General features: G+C 47.7%; 1 protein-coding gene across 1 annotated transcript; it reads left to right on the forward strand.

The window, feature by feature from the left end:
* The first annotated feature begins 4987 nt into the window (after positions 1 to 4987).
* On the forward strand, positions 4988 to 21402 carry FCMR (Fc mu receptor). The gene is made up of 8 exons (XM_058700258.1): positions 4988 to 5159; positions 12066 to 12401; positions 13164 to 13295; positions 14248 to 14470; positions 15907 to 16037; positions 16434 to 16589; positions 16841 to 16899; positions 19237 to 21402. Exons 1-8 carry the CDS (start codon positions 5123 to 5125, stop codon positions 19411 to 19413), a joined length of 1251 nt encoding a protein of 416 aa, XP_058556241.1. The 5' UTR covers positions 4988 to 5122; the 3' UTR covers positions 19414 to 21402.
* The last annotated feature ends 49 nt before the right edge of the window (positions 21403 to 21451 follow it).

Raw genomic sequence — 21451 nt, forward strand, 5'->3', positions numbered from 1 at the left:
TCTTAGGCATTAAGAAAAAATCTTGGTTAAGTATCCATGGAATTCTTGACCTTGGATCTTATATCTTCGTGGGGTATCCTTCCAGATAGAGAGGCTATTAATCAAAACTCAAGTAACCAAATGAGTAAACTCCTTCCACAGAAATTTCAGCTAGAAGCTAGTTAAATGATAACTTAGCTTTTAGAATAATTGACCCAAAGTCTCTTGGGGGACAGTGATTAGATAAAGGACCCCCTTGTCTGCCAAGGCCATTCCTAGGTTCTGGCACTAAACCTAATCATATCGTATCAACCCCTCACACCACACCAGACTCTTCCTCAGGGCCTCTGTGTATCAGAGTTCTCTCTGGGAGAAAGTTCTTCCCAGGCTTCTATCCTGCCTGATGTGGGGAAGAGAATTTGCTTCCACCTGGGCCTTGATCATACTGCTTCTGATGCTTTGTGCTTCCAAGTCTGCCATTGACCAGACTGAGATTTCAGTCCTCCTTAGTCTCCCCTCCCGCTCTACCAACCGCAATGTCCAGGCCTGATTCTTGGACCCTGACCTGGATCAGAGTCTTGGGCTGTACTCTGGCCCAGAGAGATGGTCATCAGGAATATTTATTTCTCTCTGTTCTCTGTAATGGGGATGCATATTTAGCTTCTTCTGGAATGACAGCAAATCATTCCAGGAGAACCAAAACCACAAGGTGCATCAGAACCTATGTTTTCCCCCTGGAAGCTACTCTCCGACCAAAGCATCTTTCCTGGGGCAGTAAGATTTAGATGCAGCTTCTATATTAATGCCAATAACCTGCAAGCCAATCCGGGGCTCAGGCAGCCTATCCCATTCCCTAGAATCAAAGACCAAGAAATGCCACTAAAGTCGTAGACAATCCTGTATTATTCTTAACTGATGTTATAAACAGGTGGTCAAGTATAATAATGTACCACCCAAAGCCCACCTGAAATCCTTCCATGAATAAGGAAGCTGCTCTGTGGCTGAAATGGGATATCTAATAACTTAAAAGGTCAACAATTTGGGGGAGGGTTTTAGTTTCCTAGCCTGCTATAACAAACCAGGATAACCTGGGTGACTTAAAATAACAATAACTTAGTCTTTCGCCATTCTGGAGGTTTGAAGTCTGAAACCAAGATGTCCGCAGGGTTGATTTGTTCAGGAGGCTGAGAGGGGGAATCTGCTTGGGCCTCTCTCCTCACGTCTGGCAGCCGCCCGCAATCCTGGGTATTCCCTGGCTCACAGCTGCATCACTGCCGTCTCTGCCCCATCCTCACGTGGCCTTTTCTTGATGTGTCTGTCTGTGCCTTCACACGGCCTTTGTACAAGGACACCTGCCATTGGATTTAGCTCCCCCCCATCCTGTTTGGCCTCATCTTAATGAATTACACCCACAGAGTTCCCATTTCTAAATGAGGTCATATTTTAAGGTTCCAGGTAGACATAAATTTCAGAGGGACACTATTCAGCCCAGGCCTTGGGAGTAACAATCGACTGTGGGGTTAATGATAAACCAACTAGCAATGATCAGTGCCGAGCAATGACTCAGAGGACTACTTAACTGTTTCTGATGATTAAAAAAAAAAAAAAAATCTTCCTCAAGTTCCTGAATTATTTTGATTTTTTTTCCTTTAAAAAATCTATTAGGTAATAATGATTACACATTACTAAGGCCCAATAGTGGCCGAGAATCTGCTTACAGTAGTTGATTTTGGTTTGTAAAGCTATATATATACATATATACATACACATACACACACATATACATATACAAATACATACATATCGTTTGTCTAAGACTTTCCCAAGAGTCAGGACAGAACATTTGTCCTAAGAGCAGTAAATGAATCTGGTCCCCAAAGCAGAGAAACAAGTACAGTCCCCTCCTCACCGACCCCACAAGCTTTTCTGAAATAATGAACTCTACTAGGGAGTCTATATAAGAAACAGAGTAAGAGATCGTCTTAGAAAGACCACATATCTAAGGGGCCACCAAAAGAAAAGATATAAAACAGACCAATGGCTCCTAGCTAGCTAGGGTGCTGAAATAGGAAGGGAAAGAAGATGGTCAAGCTCTTAGATTCCAGGAGTTCTGAGGGCTTGGTAAGCCTCTCCTAAGGCTGATAAAGAAATGGGCAGCCGACCCACCCTCACTGGAGTCAAAAGTCTTTGATTAAATGTGTGGAGGTGAATATTCTAAACTCCAGATTTTTGCTGATAAATTGCATTAAAATTCATCCAAAATTCTACATATTTGGGTTCTAACCTTAGAATACCAATAGAAGTGTGGCCATATTTAGGTAAGAAGTCTTACCATTTCTTATAGCAGAAGGCCATGAGTAGGCTCACAGTAAAGGTTAACCTTCCCAAAGCCTTGCTCCTGTGGAGTGGCTCAGTCTGGGTCAGGCAAGCCTCTCGTCCAAGTTCTTGGAAAGTGGGAACCACAGGGTGCCTGAGCCGGGTACCTCTACCTAAGTGGGCTCCTTGGTGAATCTAGCAGGTGAGGGGATGCTCATGATCTGTCTTTGCGGAGAGTAGTGTTGGGTCCTGGGGAAGGCCACTTAGGATCTCAACCCTCAGTCTGGAAAGGCCCAGGAGATGGCTGTTTCGGAGGTCAAACAGCCTCCAGGAGGTCAAAGGAGGGTGATGTTACAACCAAGCACAATCCATAATGACAACTTTCACCTTAACCGAGACGGCTAATCTCCACTGAACTCACACTATATTCCAGGCATCGTATCAAGCCCTTTGTGATGCTTACCTCAGGCAGTCTTCACGACAACCTTATGAGAAATATTTTTCTTATCCCATCTGTAACATAGGGAGGATAATAAAAACCCAAGTCATTATGGGGACTAAATGAATTCACCTGAAGGACTTAGGACAGTTCCTAGTATATCTGGTATTATTTATTGTATCCACTTTCCTGTCATCAGACTCTGAATTTTTTCCCATTGCGTTCCTCCCTTCTGGTCAAGCATTGGCCCCAGAGGATGTTAGGCCACTGAGTCCCCTGCCTGTCAGTGGGCTTCAGCTTTTCATACCTTTTCCCAAGTGGGAACACCAGGGCAACACAGCCGCCCTGTGAGTCAGAAAAGAGAAATAAAATTTGGTTGGTGAAAAAAGAGGGAGAAGAGAATGAAGACAGTCAACTCCTCCACTTAGCCAGGGTTCAGCCTTCCCTTGGGGACCCAGCCTACCCTGAGACCTTGGGGTAGAGACTGGAGGTAGAGACTGGATCGCCCAGGTCTGGGAGTTTTGATTCCTCAGATTTCAAGCGTTCACTTCCTACCCAGGAGTTCTGAGACCCCCCCGCCCCCCCCCCCCCCCCCCCGCCAATTCCCGCTCGTAACAACCCCAGTGTGATGTTACTAAGGGTTTCATCTGGGCCACCCGCGATGTGAAAATATCTCATTCCACACATTCCCAGCACTGCAGCCACAGCACATCCAGCCCACGTCTCCATAGACGCACGTGTGCACGCACACAGCATGTTCACACTCACAAGCCACACACACACACCTACCCATCTTACTCCCACATGCTTACACCCACAGTCACACACACACCCACCACAGTCATTTATTCTCTCTCTCGCAGTCACTCATTCTAACCAGAGGCCTGAGGCTGCCCCCCGACACCTTGGCCCAGTTGGTGGTTGGAGGAAATCACAACTGCAGCGGCCCTGCGCTGATGGAAACCCAGATAGGGGTGGGCAGGACAGGCTGCCCGCCCCCCCCCCCCCCACACACACACACTTCCTCTGCACCTGCCCTGAGCCTCGCGTTTGACTTCTCCCGCGGATGTTGTCGTTTTGTGTTTTGGAGAGCATGTGACCAGTCTGGTAAGAAAGGGGGTGGAAATGGCCTCAGTCCTCGGTGCCCCCGAGAGGCCGCAGCCCCTGGAAATGAGGATGCTGGCCAGATGCCTACAATGTAACCATCGGGAATGAAGCCCTGGGGATCCGCTGATTAAGTAACTGCTCCATGCTGCACCTCCACATTTAAAAGTCCTTCAAGCCCTTCCATGGCCATGGTTTCTGCTGGGCTTCATGTAAGCCCTGTGATGTAGGCAGGGCAGGGACCACCCCTATTTATTAATGAGGAAACTGAGGCCCGAAGCTAGGAAGCACCAAACCAGGACCAGAAGCCATGTCTTCGGACGGGAACCCAGAGCTCTTTCTGTGATACCTTGTGACTGATGGCCTCAGCATATCTCCCTTCTCCATCAGTCACTGGCCCTTTCCCATAGACCCTCGGGGGGCTTGGAGCCTAGCTCTGCCAGGCTGCTGTGACTTCAGACACTGTCACGTGATCGTCTGGCATGCCTCTGTGGCCACTGGGAGGTTGCCTGGGCCCCTGCCAGAGGGCAGCACCTTCAGGGGCAGAGCTGGGAGAGATGAAGGGTGGTTGATCTGAGGTTCTGGGCAAACTGTGGTTAATTAAGACTCCAGGAACAGTAACCTACAGGAGGGAATGCCAGGCTCATTGAGTCCCACCCTCCTTTTCTAGACAAGGAGATCTAGGCTCAGAGAAAGGGAGTGAATTCCTCAAAACCAATGGTTAGTATTCCCACATGGTAGGTGCACAAAATTATTTGCCAAGTAAATTCAAGGGCTACAACCAGTATCTTCTGACTTCAGGACAAAGTTTCTACCCATACAGTCCTCCTCAGATGGAGAAAATTGGTGACAAGTCTCTTTTATCCTGAAGACAGGGATAAGGCAAGTGACTCTGTCTCAGAAGCCAACGAATATTCATAATGCATGGGAGGCCCTTCCAAGAAAACATGCCCAAGGCTAAGAAATATCATGCCTCAGAGCTTCTAATAGCTTTTTGGAGCTACCTACCTAGAGGCCCTTTGAACCCTGGTGACCCATTCGTGCTCAACATAACATATTTTCTCAATTCCTAACTTCCGCTGTGGTTTGCTGGTATTTTCTTTTTTAGTCTAAAACTAGTTAGCAAACAAAACAAGTTGTCATTTCCTCATTTTCAAGTCTTGCTCCTCGTGGGGGCCAGAAATCTCTTTCAAGCTCCAGATTGTAAAGGGTTCCTGGGTGAGCAGTGGGTCCCTGTCCCCATCTCCAGGGGCTTTTGGATGGGACGTTGCTCTGGAAGGAGCCATGGACCTCTGGCTTTGGTCACTTTGCTTCCTGCCAGGTAAGTGCCCTGGGAAAACACCTTGGACGTTTTATGAGGTTGAATTGTCCACAGGTAGGGGAGTTGCTGGCCATCTCTAGCCCTGATGTTCCTGGATGGATTTATTTGCAGATAATTACTCAGGGCAGGATAAGGATAGAGACCATGTGAAGTTCTGGACGTCCTCCCCACTCTCTGTGAGTGCCCCGCTCTCCACTCCAGGCACATCTCCTGTGAGGCTCAGGTGTTGACCCACTAGTGTTGAAGGCTTTACCTCTCCTAGGCGTATTAGTTTGATAATATGGGATCATAAAGCAAGTGCCTCCAAATTTCTTTCTTCTTACCTCCACATTCTCTTTCTTTGGATCTCTTTCACTGCTGATTTTCAACTTTCAGCTTTAAACGAGGACTCCTTCATCAGTTCAGTAACCCTAATCCATTCCTCAAGTTTCATATCTTCAGCCCTGTCTTCTGAATCCCAATAGCTGCCTTCTGGGAACCCCCACTTTAGTCTCCCACCAAGAGCTGAAATGCAACATATCTAGCACCATAATTCAAGTTCCTTTTTAGCCCCCATCCAAACAAGCTATTCTATCCATCTTAACTATCTCTGATACCAGGTGCAAATGCCAGAATGATTTTTTTACCACCTCTTACCACTTATTCCCACCCAGACTTTGACCCAATTAATGGCCAGTTCATGTAATTTTTGGATTAGCATGACCGGGATAAGCAGCCTCTACTAGAGAGGTAACAGAGGGAATGGAAAGGAACAGAACTCAAAGTCATCTCATAACTATCCCACTTCCTCCAAACTTACCCACTGGTGAATCCAGATTACTCTCTCTAATGCTTGACTCTAATCATAGGATCGCCCTTCCTAGAAACCTTCAATGGCTCCCACTGCCTACAAACTCCTACCTTGTGCTCCCCTTTTACCCTCTGAGCTTACCACACTCCCCTGTGCTTCTCTAACCTCCAGCCAAAGAGGACTCCTCCTTAAACATGTGCTGGACATTCCTGTCACCATGTTCTTACTCATGCCATTCCTTCTGCTGATAACATCCTTCCTCTCATCTCCACCTTTTATGAGCCCTTCAGAATTCACTTCAACCTCCACCTCCTTGTACGCTTTCCAGAGCCCTGTGTTCTGAATCCCAAGAGCTGACCTCATTCTGCCTTATATTGTGACTTGGCATGTATTCACTTTATTTTGTTGATTAATTGGTGAGCTCCTTGAAGGTCAAAATGATTTTTTATTCATATTTGCTTTATTTCTAATGGCTTGAATATGGAAGAAAGTCAAATATTTGTTGAGTCAAAGATTGAAACACCCTAAAAGTCCAAGGAAATGCAGTTTTAATGAAATGTCAGACTCTGTGAGAGGACTTATGTCAACACAGTGGATGGTTAACTAAACTTAGGCTTGAGAAGAAAGAGTGGTTCAGTGGGGGTAGAGGATCTCTAGGAGTCAAGGGTACTTGAACTGCAGCACTGTAGTCTGTCCTGAGCAATACCACTGTTCTAGCTGGGCCAGAGGGGTCCCTGCTCTGGATCCAGTCCATCTCCCTTTGTGCCCATCCTCAGAGAGTGAGGAGTTCACAGGCCCAAGGGGATTGTCCTCCTCAAGCCCACACTCATATCCCCTCTTCTAGACCTCGAGCTCCTTGTCCAGATGACTCTGGGCCCACTTTCAATGACCGTATAAGCCTCCATACTGGGTCTTCCATCCTAGAATTCTATCTTATTCTATAAAAGGCTGTTTGGAATGAGATGGGCAGAGCTAATACATGAAACCTGGATTATCTGCTATATATGTACTAGGACTCTTGTGGTGTTGGCAGGAGTTGGGATGAGAAAAGAAGGGGCTATAGGACAGATGCTAGGAGTAGGAAACTTGGAGACATTCTTCCCACATAGAAATGTTTTATTTATTTTTATTTTTATTAAAATTTTTTTAATGTTTATTTATTTTTGAGAGACAGAAAGAGCATGAGGGGGAGCCGGGCAGAGAGAGAGGAAGACACAGAATCCAAAGCAGGCTCCAGGTTCTGAGCTGTCAGCAGAGAGCCTGACACGGGGATGAAACTCATGAACCATGAGATCATGACCTGGGCTAAAGTTGGACGCTTAACCTACTAAGCCACCCAGGTGCCCCCAACACAGAAATATTTCTGAGTGGACATCTAAGGTGTGTGAATTTGTCAAGATGGGTCATAGGACATACTTTACTCATTGGTTTATTATCTTGATTTATGATTTTAAAATATTTAGACATATGATATTGGGGTCTTTATTTGTATTTCTGCCCCAGGTTGTACAAATATTGGAATAGTCCTTGTTCCAAGAGCCCAGTGCATGGGGCACAAACCATAGACCACATGGCCCTAGGGGAAGTTCCACAATAAAGCAAAAATGTATTACATGATGTAGGCTATTTCACCTTGACCCATAAAAGTAATAATACATATGCGTGATGTTGTGACCCAGTACACACACACACACACACACACACCCCTAAAATTTATTCTTGATTATTTAATATAATATGGGAATGAGTTTTGGGTTTCAGCAGTTGGGTGGATGCCGGTACTCTCTTCTGAAACAGGAAGAGCTTAGACAGAACAGGTTGTGGAAGAGAAATCAAGAATTCTTTTTTGTTTGTCTATTTGTTTTGCCATGGTAAGTTTGAAATACATCTTAGATATTCAAGTAGAGTCCAAGTGGCGATATCAGAAAGGTGATTCTAGAGTTTAGAGGTAAAAAAGACAAGACTAGAGATAAATGTTCTGGAAAAAACTACATACAGTTGGCATTACAAGCCATGGGAGTAAATGAACTAATGTGGGGAGAGGAAGGGAAGACTGAGAAGAGACCAAGCATAAGTACCAGGCCTTAGGGCAACCCAATACTGAGAGGTGGATAGAGAAGGAGAGGAAAGTAAGGAGATTGAAAAGGAGCAGTCATTGTGAGTGTGGTGTTAGGGAAGCCACGAAAAGTAAGCATTTCAAGGTGGGAGGGCTCAATTCCCTTACATGCTGCCAAGAGGGCAAGTAAATGAAGACAAAGACATCGAATGTGGAAGCTAGGAAATTTTTGCTGACCTTGACTAGCAGTTCTAGTGGAATGTTGGAGACACAATTCTGACAGACATAGGTGGAAGAAGTGGGAGGTATGAAAGTGGATTCTGTGACCTTGATGACTCATTTGAGAAAGAGAACAGAAGAGGGGTGGCATCTGAAGGGGAGGCAAAAGGTAGATGGAGGGTTTTTTCAATATGGCCAATATCAGAGCAAGTGTGTAAGCCATGGCAATGATAGCAGAGAAGAAACCAAATGACACGGCGAGGAGAGAGGGATCAGGGTGGAAGAGAAGTTCTAAAGAAGGTGAGCAGGTTGGACTCAGGACACAGGAAGAAGAACTGGCTTTGGGGAGGAGTGGGGACACGCTATTCATCGCGACAGGACAAAAAGCAGACAGTCTGCCTGGACACACATGTTGGTGTATGTGGGAGTAGGAAGTTGAGTAGAACGTTTCTCATCTTTTAAAAAAGTTCACACTCCATCTGGTAAACATAAAAGTCTCAGGGGCGCCTGGATGGCTCAGTCAGTTAAACGTCCGTCCCTTGGTTTGGGCTCAGGTCATGATCTCACGGTTCATGAGTTCAAGCCCTGCATTGGCCTCTGTGCTGGCAGTGTGGATCCTGCTTGGGATTCTCTCCCTGCCCCTCCCTCATGCTCTCTCCCTCAAAAATAAATAAACACTAAAAGAAAGTTGCAGGCCAGCTTCCTTTTTCCAGAAAGAATTCTGCTGTGACTTGAGTTGCGAGGGTTCTCATCAGCCGGAAAACCACTGCTCAACAGAATCCGAAGTCCATCTTCAAGGCACCACCCCAGCCAAGGCCTTTGGAGCATTTACCATAATTTTCATCATGGAAATGATATGTTTTTCTCCCATGTTCCAAACATATATATTTATATCTAACTATATATCGAGAGTGACCTTTTAAATCACCTATACCCCTGTCCTCTACCATCGCCACTGAAAATCAAGTCACCAAGTTAGAGATTAATGTCACTTACTAAGTAGCCTCTTTAAAACACCAATATTAAAGGGGTTGGGTCCCTTAGACACCTACTTCCACCCCTCCTTTTATTCCCCAGAATCATATGGAAATATAGTTATGTAGTTCAGAATTGCAAAAATTCAAGGGCACCTGGGAAGCTTATTTTAAAATGCAGATTCATAGGCCCCACCCTAGACAGATGTAATCACCATGCCAAAGGGTAAGATCAGGTCACCAGCATCCTACTAAGTTCCTCCAACATGCCTCATATGCACACCGGGCATAAATTCGAAACCAGGAAATTACATCTATCTTTTCTCTCTTTGGGAAATCTGCTTTTCTAAACCCTGGTTGCGGGTTAGAAGCTACTGTGAACTCCAAGGAGAGCTGGGGTCTTGTCCTTTCATCTCACCAACTAGTGCTTCCTTGGGACCAGAGCTCAGTGTACCCAGCAGCTTTTCTTGTGCTTCATCTGTCCAGGGTTTAGACAATAAGGATGCCTTGCTTTGTCTCTTCTGGCTGCTTTAATAAAACATTATAGACAGTGTGGCTTAAACAATAGAGTTCATTTCTCACAGTTCTGGAAACTAGAAGCCCAAGATCAAGGTGCCGACAAATACTGTCCTTGGTAAGGGTCCTCTTCCTGGCTTACAGACAGCCACCATCTCTCTGGGTCCTTACATGGCTTCTTCTTGTGTACATGGAGAGAAGAGGGACACTAATTCCATTATGACGGCTCTACTAACCTCATCTAACCCTAATTACTTCCCAAAGGACTCATCTCCTACTACCATCGCATTGAAGGTTAGGGCTTCAACACGCGAATACTAGGGGAACACAAACATGCAGCCCACCGCAGGGGATCTGGGTAAGCCAAGGGTTTACCAGAAGCTCATTCCTGAGCAGAGTGAGGTCACTCGAGGTGTGATGACCTCCCTTTGCTCTATCTTGCTCCTGCCCATATTGTAGCATCTTGCTCTTGGGAAAGCAGCATTCGTGCCCCTTTCTGGCTGGGTTGTTCCAAAAATACATGCTCACTCTCAGATGCTGGGCTTTACACACAGGTGTGGGCTGTCTGGACACACAGGGTAATTCCCCCACCCCCTTGATTGGGTCTTTGTCTTTTGAATGGGTCACCCTTCCATTGCCATGTTCCAGTCATGAGGCTGCCTCACACACCTAGGTTTCCAGCAGATTTGAAACAGCATTGGATTATTTGTGTGCAAGTTTCCATGTTAGATATTACATGTTCTGGCTGGACCCTCCTCTTATCCCTACCATGTTAACACCAGTTACACTCTTAGACTTGAACACACTCCTGTAAACATTTCCCCTTCCAGCCCCTATCCCCCATTCTCATACTCCCATGGTTGTTTCTACCTCTTCACTGGTGTCCATACTCTCTGCTCCCTCCGGAATGTCCTCTTCAGCTCTCTCTGCTTGTCCAGAAACCTCAAGCCCTGCTTCTTTCTTTGACTTTCCTTATCTTACTAAACTCCTGGGAGCTATTCTTAATGTGTGGTCAGGGGATGAATTTCAAGAAGTCTGTCAACTTCTCTCCATGAACATGCCATGTTCTCTCTCATATCCCAGCCTCTTTGAGGACTGTGCTCATTGCCTGGAAGAGTCTTTTCTTCCTCTACCCAAGTTCCCTGGCCCCACTCCAACACACATACTTCACCCTCTGCCCCTCTTTCCAGAAATATGCAGACACTTATTGGGACCCATTTAGTTGATAATTAATCATATTTGGACTTACCCTCTTTTTCCATCTGACTCAACGGTGTTAGATCTGCCTTCTCTCAGCCAAAGCATAAACTTTTATTGTATTGTATTGTATTGTATTGTATTGTATTGTATTGTATTCTGTTCTATTCTATTCCTCCCTGCTCCCACCCTCCCCAACAAACATACAATGTGTATACACCTGTGCACATGTGCACACACACACACCCTTGCATTCCATCTGCGTTCCCTCATTCAATGAAGACCATCATTCTCTCAGTTGCCCTCCACACTCAGTCTTTCAGGTCACAACTTAGACATCACTTCTTCCAGAAACCCTGCCTCAAACTACACCATCCCTCGGCAGCAGCCTGGATCCAGTTTCTCTGCTCACTGCTTCCAAGCCTCCCTGCATACCTCTGTTGTGGGGTGTATCGCATGACTCTGTAGTGAGTGTCCATTTGTACTGCCCACTAAATGATTCATTCTGTGCAGGGAGGGATGCCAGCCATCTTCCTGCCACATAAAAGGCATTCAACAAATGCTTTAAAAAAAATGATTTAACAAACAAAACTGAGGGTGAGCAGTCGTTTTGGCTGAATGGATCTGAGCAAAACAAAACTAGACAGGAAAGCTGTTGCAGCAAAATCGCACTGTGCCTCCCAACACCGCCCTGAAATCAGTTGGGTGCTATGTGCTGATTGGGGTTGCTATGGCATATCATCTCTCCTCGGCGTGGGACAGAAGTTTTGATAGTAGTTTTGACTTCTTAGGGGTTTGGTAACTGAGATCTTAGGGGTTTGGGTTCGAATGAGGGTGAGGGTTATGTTAAGGTTTGGGCTGAGAGAGGTCCAGCTGGGAGTCAGGCTTGGGCAAAGGGCTAGGGAAGAACATGGAGCCAGACTGAGGATGTACATAGGGTTAGGGATAGGAGGAGGTTGAGGATGAGGCTAGGGCTAGAGATCAGGAGAAGGTCGAGGCTAAGGTGATCTGAGGCTTGGGCTGATGATGGGGATAAGGCTGAAGCTAGAGAGATGAGTGTGAGACTGGGCCGGGGCCTGGGTTGGAAATAGGGCTGGAGTTGGGGATGTGGTTGGAAATGGGGCTTCCTGTACATTAACTCCCTCTCCCTGCAGTGGCTGGGGCTTTGAGGAACCTCCCAGAAGTAAAGCTGGAGGGAATTCTGGGTAGCTCCATTACCATTGAGTGCCCGCTTCCTCAAAAGCATGTGAGGTTGTATCTGTGCCGGGAATTGGCTGAATCTGGAGTATGTTCCACCGTCGTGTCCAGCAAGAATTTCGTCAAGGAAGAATACAAGCACCGAGTCACCCTGAAGCCATATCCAGATCAGAATGTGTTCCTGGTGGAGGTGACAGAGCTGACCAAGAGTGACAGCGGAGTCTATGCCTGTGGGACAGGCATGAACACAGACCGGGGCAAGACCCAGCAGGTCACCCTGAGTGTCCACAGTGGTAGGTGCCCCCCCCCCCCATGGAGGCTCAGTGCACCTAGCAAATGTCACCACCCGGGAAGGCTGGGAGAACCACTGAACTACAGTAGTCCTACAGACTGTCATGCTATTACCATGCTAGCCAGTCCAAAGATAATTGGGATTTGCATAGTTGAAACCTCATGCAGTGAATTAACTTCACAGTCCCCCAAATTTCCGACCCAAACCATTTGAAAGGAACAAATAAACGCTCTCCTTGCATTGTATTCTATCCGCACTACCCAAGGTCTGAGGGGAATGAGGGTTTAAGGTACAGGAGAGGCTCTGAGATGGGAGGAAATTGGAAGCAAAAGGACATAACTGCCTTACATAGCTGTCCCATGAGACATAGCAGGGATAACTATCAAGGAAAGACAGTCATTTTTCAAGTCACATTTGTAGGTCAAACTTGGTATTTTATGATCTGATCCTTTCCATATGTCTCCCAAATCCCACCTTTCTCCATTCCTCTACTGACTTCTTAACTCCTATGCAACCACTAATTCAACAGCCATCCTAAAATCCCAGTGGCCACTGAGCAAGGGTGAAAGAGCATTTCTTTCAGGGAAGTCTCCAGCCCATTCTTTTTCTGCTCTTCTTGGTGGACTCTGGCCTCGTCCTCCCACTGCCACCCACCCTGGCTGAGTCAGCTTCAACTCATACCAACATCCCTTCCTGGGGTCTCAGTCTCCTCCGAGAGCCCCCCACCCCCACCCCAGTGTATTTATTCCCTTTGCCTCGATAGAGTATGACCCATTCTGGGAAGACGAGCTGATGCCTGAGCCTCCAAGATGGTTTCATAAATTTTTACATAGACCGATGCCCCCTTGGTTCCAGATGCCTGCACATGCCGATTCTCTTGAATTCATACCTAAAGGTCAGTTCACCAAAGCTGAGGTAGGAGAGGTGGGGGCGATGATGTGGGGGCATTGTGACAGTGGAGGGGGGAATATGTGTTCAGTTCATGGAATGGTTGGCAAAGCACAGCTGAGTCTCAGATGTGTATTTCCCTGTCTTGGGAGACGGTACTTCCCAGAGATTAGCATCCTATGTCCTTCAAGCCCATCCCAAAGCCTGGGCACTTGGCACGAATTGCAGAACTTACACATCACCACCAGGTGGCACCACAAGTAATGCTCCATTCACAAAACCCACTTCTTTTATGAATGACTTGGGGAACCAAGACTGGGCAGATCTTTTCCAGCCAGAGATGGTCATCCCTCCTGTTCCCCACAGGGCTGTCTTCATTTTCTGGCATACAGTGATTTTAACAACTCTCTTTTGCAATAAAAAGTCGGATGATTATACTAATGGTACTTTTACATTTCCATACCTTTTTCTTGTTTTAAATGCATCTTTAACATGCAATTATCTACATCATATCTTCACATCTATCTTATGAGGTAGATACATCAATTGAACATTGTGACACTACAGAACTTTTCTGGGTGCCAAGAGGGATCGTTTAACTGAGCATATCTTATACCCAAGGTTGTGGGATGGAAGAGACCAGGCAAGCACACAACTACAGCATAAAGCAGAGTGGGGATGGAACTGCAAACAGGCCTTTTCCCACGATCAGAGGAGAGCAAGCTCTTCTGCCTGGAAAGTCAGGGAAGGCTTCCTGGAGGAAATGACATTTGAAGCAAATATACATAGAAGGTACTAGGTGGAGAGGCCATGCTAAGAAGGCATTTCAGGCCATGAGGACTGCAGTAGAGGGAGTCCAGGGGAAAGGAGAGTGTGTTCAAGAAAGAGAGGGTGACCCCATCCTACTGGTGACTAGAATGTATGTATGGAAGGTCACTCTTTCCCGCCATCTCCTGCAGCTACCCCACCAGCTCAAAGGACTGAGGCTCCTCCAGCAACCCACCCCTCCCCCACCACCCGAATCTCTCACCACTTTCGAGTTTCCAGAGCATCTTCAGTAGCAGTTACCAAGCCCCCAACCTTCCTGCCATCTACCACAACCTCAAAGACCTCAACTCCGGGGGTGCTTCGTAGGCTCCAGACGGCCAGCTACAACTACCACAGCAGGCTTCACAGGCAGAGGTAAGTAAGAGGTCTCCACCATCCAGGATGGGCTAGAGGTCAGGCAAAGTAGCCTAGAGTTAGGAGATCCATTGAAATCTTCCTGCAGTGTCCACCAACAGAGACCCTTCTTGTGTCTAGCCTACCTATGAGTGTAGCGCATTAACTTATTAGTCCAATAACAAGAACTCACTTCTCAATGCCCCAGCAGGACACCCTGCAGAGATGAGACCCAAATCTTTTAGTCATTCAGCGTTCATTCAAATCTATTTTGATGGGGAACTAAATAAGAATAAAATTAACAATAAAACTGTTAACTACTAAATTTAGCTTCACTGTTTTACTTTTTCAGTGTGGCTTCTAGAGTATTTAAAATTACATATGTGACCACACTGTATTTCTATAGGACAGCGCGGGTCTAAAGCCTGGGGAGCACCTAGGAAAGTGCGACGATGGACCACTAGGGGGCAGCATTAGAGCAGACGCCAAAGAAAACCTATAGTAATTGGAATTATTTTGCCTAACCAAAGACAAACATGTTAGTGAGAAAAGGGACCTCCAGCATCATTTGGGTTTTACAGATGAGGCAACTGAAGTCATGAGAACGTTGTGGTTTGAAATAGAACCAGGACTCCTGATTCCTGGCTCAGTAAACTACACCAGCCTACCAGTGGAGAATGCAAGTCAATTCAACCAACATTCTCTTAGTTTCTACCATGTGTTGGACATTGAAAATGTAAGAAAGATGAAAACATGCAATATCCAGGTCTTATCTTACTAACTAATACAAGTCTGACTGTGAAAAGGGTTGTAACCAATATAAACACAAGAATTGAGGACAGACAGAAAAAGTTGATTCTAGTTTGCCATGACTGGAGAAAAAAAGAGAACTTATGTGTTGACCCTTTAAGGAAAGTAAGGTTTCAATTTGTAGAGGAAACGGAGGAAAGACCTTATAAGCAAGAGGGAGCATTATGAGAACAGTGTCTCTTCCACTTAAAAGAAATTTAACTCATTTAGTATTTGAAATAATCTTGTGAGGAAACAGAGGTGCAAAAGCTTAGAAGGGAACTGACATTTACTAACTGCTGCTTAGACCAGGTGTTCTAACTTCTTTATATCTACAATTTTGTTTCAGCCTTGAACACTTCTGTGAAATAGGCTTTACTGTACCCATTTCCCAGGAAATGGGAGGCTCAGAGAGGTTGGGAGACTGGTTCAAGATCACACAGCCAGTGGAAAGCTGAACCTGAATTTGAATCCAAATTTCTTGACTCCATAGACAAGATTCTTTGGGGCAGATGGCGGGGCGGGGGGGGGGGGGGGTGTTAAAAAAAAGGGACAAACCTGTGAGACATCTCCCCAAAAGTTGGCTACTGAGGAGCGCTGCCTTAAACCTCTCTCCCTCCCAGACTCCCAGACTTCTACTGTCTCTCTCCCTCTCCTTCCTTCCTCAGAGCCTTCCACCAAGGCCCGGTGTCTGGGATGGAAGACCAAGGATTTCACATCCTGGTGCCCACCGCCCTGAGCCTCATCCTGCTGACGCTTGTTGGACTGTTGGTGAAAAGGGCCATTCAAAGGAGGAAAGGTGAGCGGCTCAGGGCTCGGTTAGGGCGAGGTGAGCTTCCCAGCTTCCCGAAGGGGCCTGAGCTTCAGACTCCGCTGGAACCCTGCCCCCTAGCCCCCCCCCCCCCCCCCCCCCCCCGCCCTGGAAACGCAGGAGCTTTAGTTGAGCAGCCAGGGACGTGAGGAATGTGGGATGAGGGGTCAGTGTCTGGAAATGAGAACGAGGAGGGTGGCTTGGGCCCTGTGGTCTTCAGTGGGGGACAAGGCTGTGCCCAAGCACTCAGAGCATCTCCGCGTCAGACACGGCCAAGCACCGCAAAGAGAGACCGCCTTTAGTTTCCTGAGACCCGAGGGCCGGGAGGGGTGGCCACGGGCCTCTGACGCCTTTCTCCTCTTTCCCCGCGGCTCTGCCGGGCAGCCCTCTCCAGGCGGGTCCGCCGAGTGGCGGTGAGGATGCGCGCCCTGGAGGCGTCCCAGCGGCCCCCTCAGCAGCGGCGCCGCGCGTCGCAGCCGCCACGCTCCCAGAACATCTACAGCGCCTGCCCGCGGCGTGCTCGGGCGGCGGACGCTGCAGGTGAGCCGGCGGCTGGGCGAGCTGGGGACGGCGACCGCCGGGTGGGGCAGGTGCCGGGCAGAGCGCGACCCGCGGGCGCGGTGCAGCGGCGGAAATCGCCCAGATGCCGAGTTTGCGCCCGAGCGCCGCGCCTCCGGGAACGCCCCACGCCCGGGATTTCCGGCGGGCCTGGGGGCGGGGCGGGGCGGGGCGGGGCGGGGGCGGGCCGGACCCGCGGCCACGCCCTCACCTCTGTCTCCCCGGGTCATTAGGTGAGCGGGAGGCTCCTCTCGCAGGCCCTGGAGCGTCAGCACCCCCGGCCGCGCCGCAGGTAAGCTCCGCCCCCCACCCCTGATTGGTAGCCGCTGCCCTGAGGGCGGCCCCAGACCCGGGTCTGGCCCGGGGAGGAGGAGGGGGGCGGTTCCTCGAGCTGCCTGTTAGCTGAAGGGCGTGGCTTTCCCAGCAGCTCCTGGGCCCCCAGTCCGGGAAGACTTTCGTCCTTTGGTGGTGTGAGTAGACTGACTGCCCAACAACGGTCGTGGACTTCATTACCTGGCTTATCTAGCCAAGCATGACCGTGGGGGTATAAACGGATGCTTAGTAGAGGCGACAGATGGCAACTCCTGCAGAGGAGGGCTTTGGTGTGGAAGAGCTCCGATTTCCAGGTCTTAAGGGAGTGGGATCTACCCAGTTTTACCTTAATATGAGGGAGAGCTTTCTAGTAAACTCTCTAGGATGAGAGGAGGTAGTTTGCGCATCACTGGAGGCAGGAAGCCTGGCCTCGAGGATGACTTGGCAGATGTCAAGACGTACATAGGGTTCAACCCTTGGGTGAGGAGGATTCCACCCTTGGGTGAGGAGGATTCCTGTGGAAATCTAGGAAGGGACGTAGGGAACTGCTGTTTTCTATTGATGGCCATTGGCAGATGGGTAAAAGGTGTTTAAACTGTCTATTCATCTTTGTTTATCCAAATTAAGAAGAGAAGATATTTTCTTCTCTGGAGTAGCCCGTAGTAGTCAAAAATACTACTGCCTCAGGAACCAGGAAAAAAATAAGTGTGGCAAATGTTCCTGTTTTAATTAGGGTGTAGACTAAGCCAATGCAACAGACCCTAACCCACAGGGCTCGCAAGATGGAAGGCTATTTTCCTCCCACGTTAAGGCAGGGGCCAGGAAGAGGTGGCCAGAGCTACCCGGTCATCCAGGGACTCAAACATCTTCTGTCTTGTTGCTCTGTCCTCCTCTGGAGTCTTGACTGGTCCGTAGTCAATGCTCAATCACCAGCATTATGTCTACATTCCAGCCCATAGGAGGCAGAAAGAGAAAGGTGCTTCCCTAAGACCATGACCCTGAGGTTCCACACATCACTTCCAGTCATATCCCATTGGGCATAACTTAGTCATGTAGCCACACCTGTCTTCAAGGGAGACCGAGAAATAGAGTCCCTAATTGAGCAATTGTGTGCTTTGCTAAGAAGGGACAGTGATACCCAGCAACAAGCAACTGCTCTGCCACAGTTACCTCTAGCTTCTTGCCCTTGCCCTTGCCCTTGCCCTTACCCACTCCTAGAGAAGGTTCGCAGTAGTTTAGGTATGATCCAGCAGCACCCATCTTCCCTTACATTAGCCCTTTTCCTTGAACTTCCCTGTGGCCACACACACCCTCACCTGGGCCTGTATTTTGCTCAAATCGTATTCTTCCTCCCTGCTTGGGACTCTCAGTCCCACTCTTAGGGACAAAATCTTGACCAAACAAGTCCACAACGAGTTGTGTAGGGTTAATGGCTCACTATTTCAGCTTTCAGAAGGAGTATCTTAATTTTTCAAGCAGATTAAATTAATCTCGAATGGTGAACTGTAACACGCCTTAGACAAATTTTTGAAGCACACTGCAGCTCATTCCCTCTCTGGTAAAGTACACAAAGTTATAGTTCCTTCCCATTAGAACTTCCTGGGCGCCTCCTATGTTCATGGGGCCGGACTCCTGGTTCTAGGACTTGTATTGCAATAGGTGACTCCCCCTACTGAAGCCTTCGTGGGTGGATGCTACAATAATGGCACAGTGCGGGGTCATGGCACAACCCTGTCCTCCCAAGAACTGACCCATCCTGAAAGCAGAGGATCCTGAAGTTTCTGTCCGGGGAAGAGGAGCAGCACTGTGCCCAGGTGGCACGCTTCCTTCTTCCTCTTCAGTACCCAGCCCTTTCCTGGAATGCACTGTTAGGCCACATCACGGCTCCTCCGAGTCCTTACGGAGCTGCAGGGGATGACTCACCCTACTCTTGAATAACTCCCTAAGAAGATGCATATTTATTCCACAAGTCACACCGTCTAATCCTAGAAGGGAAACTCCTCTGGCAGCTGAGTCTCCTTCAGCCCCAGGCTTAACCGTGTGATTTTAGCCTGAGCCCCATTTAAGGCATTTCTTGCCCATATCAGAGCTAAGTGTTTTCCAGCTACCTGAGGTGAGACGCCACCCTGAAACTCCCCAAGGTTAAGCCACTTGGCGAAGCTCAGCCACTTCTGTGTCTTTGTCTTTGAGAAATCAGCAACCATGTACATACTCCGCCCACCCCCCCACCCCCCCATTGCCCACTGTGGAAATCTGTCTGGAGAGATACCAAAATCACCCTACCCAGATTCAGTGATGCTTCTTTGGTTGTTCCCAGGTAATGGAAACTCTCTGGCTCCATGCCCCATCTCTGAAGACCAGCTGTGAATATGTGAGCCTCTACTACAAGCCTGTTGCCAAAGCAGAGGACACTGATTCAGATGACTATGTCAATATTCCCTGCCTGACTCACCTGTCCCACTGTCCCCCTGGGCCCAGACCTTGGTGCCAATGAGTCTTGTCTATCTGCTGGTTTCCAATACCTCCTCTGTTTTTGGAGCCCTTATTACCTCCCACACTAACCTTAAGTCTTGCCTCTGTCTCTCCTGAACATAGCTCTGTACACTCTCCTGTTTCTTCTTGCACACCTCTACAGCCCTCTGTGGTTTTCAGGTAGGCTCTGGGCAGGCAGAGTATTTGTCCCCATGCTACCTGCTCCCCTTCCAAGCCAATGGGATTTGCAGAGTGTCTTTGATCACAGGGTCTTTGCTGCCCTGGCTCTAGACACATGGCATCAGACTGGAGGATAGACATAAGTGTTGCTTCGGGGGACTTGCTCAGTCTTGGGCCTCATACCAGTCAAAGGCCCCCAGACCGCCTCATGAGGGCATGCCTCAGGCCTGTGAGCTAGGAAGGGGCCTGGTATGAAATGCCCCTGGCAACATCTTTGCCCTGATCGTAGGGCTGGCTCTTACTAGTGAGCTTCTATTCATCTTGAGTCCTATGATAAGGACATTTCATTTTGAGATGACAATAAAGGGTTATAAATTTTCAGAACCATGCTTATGTTAGTGACTATCCATCTATCTATCCATCTATCTATGTATCTATCCATCTATCTATCTATCTATCCATCCACCCACCCACCCATCCATCCATCCATCCATCTACCTACCTACCTACCTACCTATCCTCTTTACTGTCTCCCTACTTTGATGCCCATAAGTACCCTGATCAGTGTCTTTCCTCTTTTGAAAATAGGATAGTTTGTGTCATCATCTCCTTATCTTTCTTCCATGGCCTAGCACTGATATCTGTGCACTTTCTTTAGTGCCGGGATAGTTTGGCCATCCCAAACCATTACATCTCTCTGCTTTCAGAAACGCACCTCATTTCTTTGCCAGGTAGCTTATAGCAAGGTGGGTCAGGAGAGTGGATTCTTAAGGGGCCAGGCGCTGTGAAATAGCACTTAATGTCGTGAAAGAAGACATATCTCCCCTCCTATATATACTTTCTCCTAAGTTTTTCTGGCAAGGGCATAGGCAGACATTGTATCTTTGGATTAAAGTCCACTACAAAGTTCATCTAGGGTTTGAGGCTAGAGAACACACAGTCTTGCTATTAAGAAGAGCTTTCCTGGATGCATAACACAGCCTCACCGGGCACTTGCCCACAGTTAGAAGAGGCTGCTAGAATTGAGTTCCCTGCTTTTTAATCAACAGGGATTGTCATCAAAGATTGGGCAGTATATTCAGGTGTGATGACGCCATTAGCATCTAAGCAAGGTCAGCTTGATAATGGCACCCTCTCAAGCGGTGGATAAGAATGAGTAGGATATGGAAGGAGGGTCCCCAAAGAGAAGGGATGGGTGGGGGTGACATTGGGAGAACTGAAATGTTTAGGGAGAGCCTACTTTGTGCGGGGCACTTAGCCTGCCTTATATCTTTCATCATTGACATTTCAAACTGGTGCTCCTCACCACTCCCCAGTGCTGTGTTCCTGTACATTTCATGACAATATGATTTCCAGGGTGTCTGGGTGGCTCAGCTGGTTAAACCTGCAATTTCAGCTCAGGTCATGATCTCAAGGTTTGTGTGTTTGAACTCTGCTGTATCAGCACAGAGCCCCTGCGAATCCTCTGTCTCCCTCTCTCTCTGCCCCTCTCTCTCCCCCATGTGCACACACACACACACACACACACACTCTGTCTCTCTTTCTCAAAAATAAAGAAACATTTAAAAAAATATATGATTTGCATGCCCTGAAGTTCAACTTCATATCCCAGCTCCCCTCATTGCTCCTCAACAATTCAAAGACAGACAAAATAGCCAGTTTATTAAGCATTTACTGAGCACTCATCTACTGCCCCACAGTGTCAAGGATCGTGGGGGATAAAAAACAAGCATGGGACACAGTCCCTGCTGCCTACACAGAACTTACAGTCTGACAAATAAATATGGCGTCAGTTAAAACACTGACTGAAATTAAATAGAGTTGTAATAAATATAGGAGTCTACTTTGTAGATTACTCATAGCATCCAAGGGAACCTTCC

Source organism: Neofelis nebulosa, chromosome 15 (assembly GCF_028018385.1).
Source record: "Neofelis nebulosa isolate mNeoNeb1 chromosome 15, mNeoNeb1.pri, whole genome shotgun sequence".
Classification (NCBI taxonomy): Eukaryota; Metazoa; Chordata; class Mammalia; order Carnivora; family Felidae; genus Neofelis; species Neofelis nebulosa.

What these genes read in the sequence shown, in the direction of transcription:
- FCMR (XM_058700258.1), top strand. Translation starts at nt 5,123, where the DNA reads ATGGACCTCTGGCTTTGGTCACTTTGCTTCCTGCCAG. An exon ending in AGCAGGCTTCACAGGCAGAG is followed by an intron (nt 14,471 to 15,906) that starts GTAAGTAAGAGG and finishes TTCCTTCCTCAG; the next exon opens with AGCCTTCCACCAAGGCCCGG. An exon ending in CACCCCCGGCCGCGCCGCAG is followed by an intron (nt 16,900 to 19,236) that starts GTAAGCTCCGCC and finishes GGTTGTTCCCAG; the next exon opens with GTAATGGAAACTCTCTGGCT.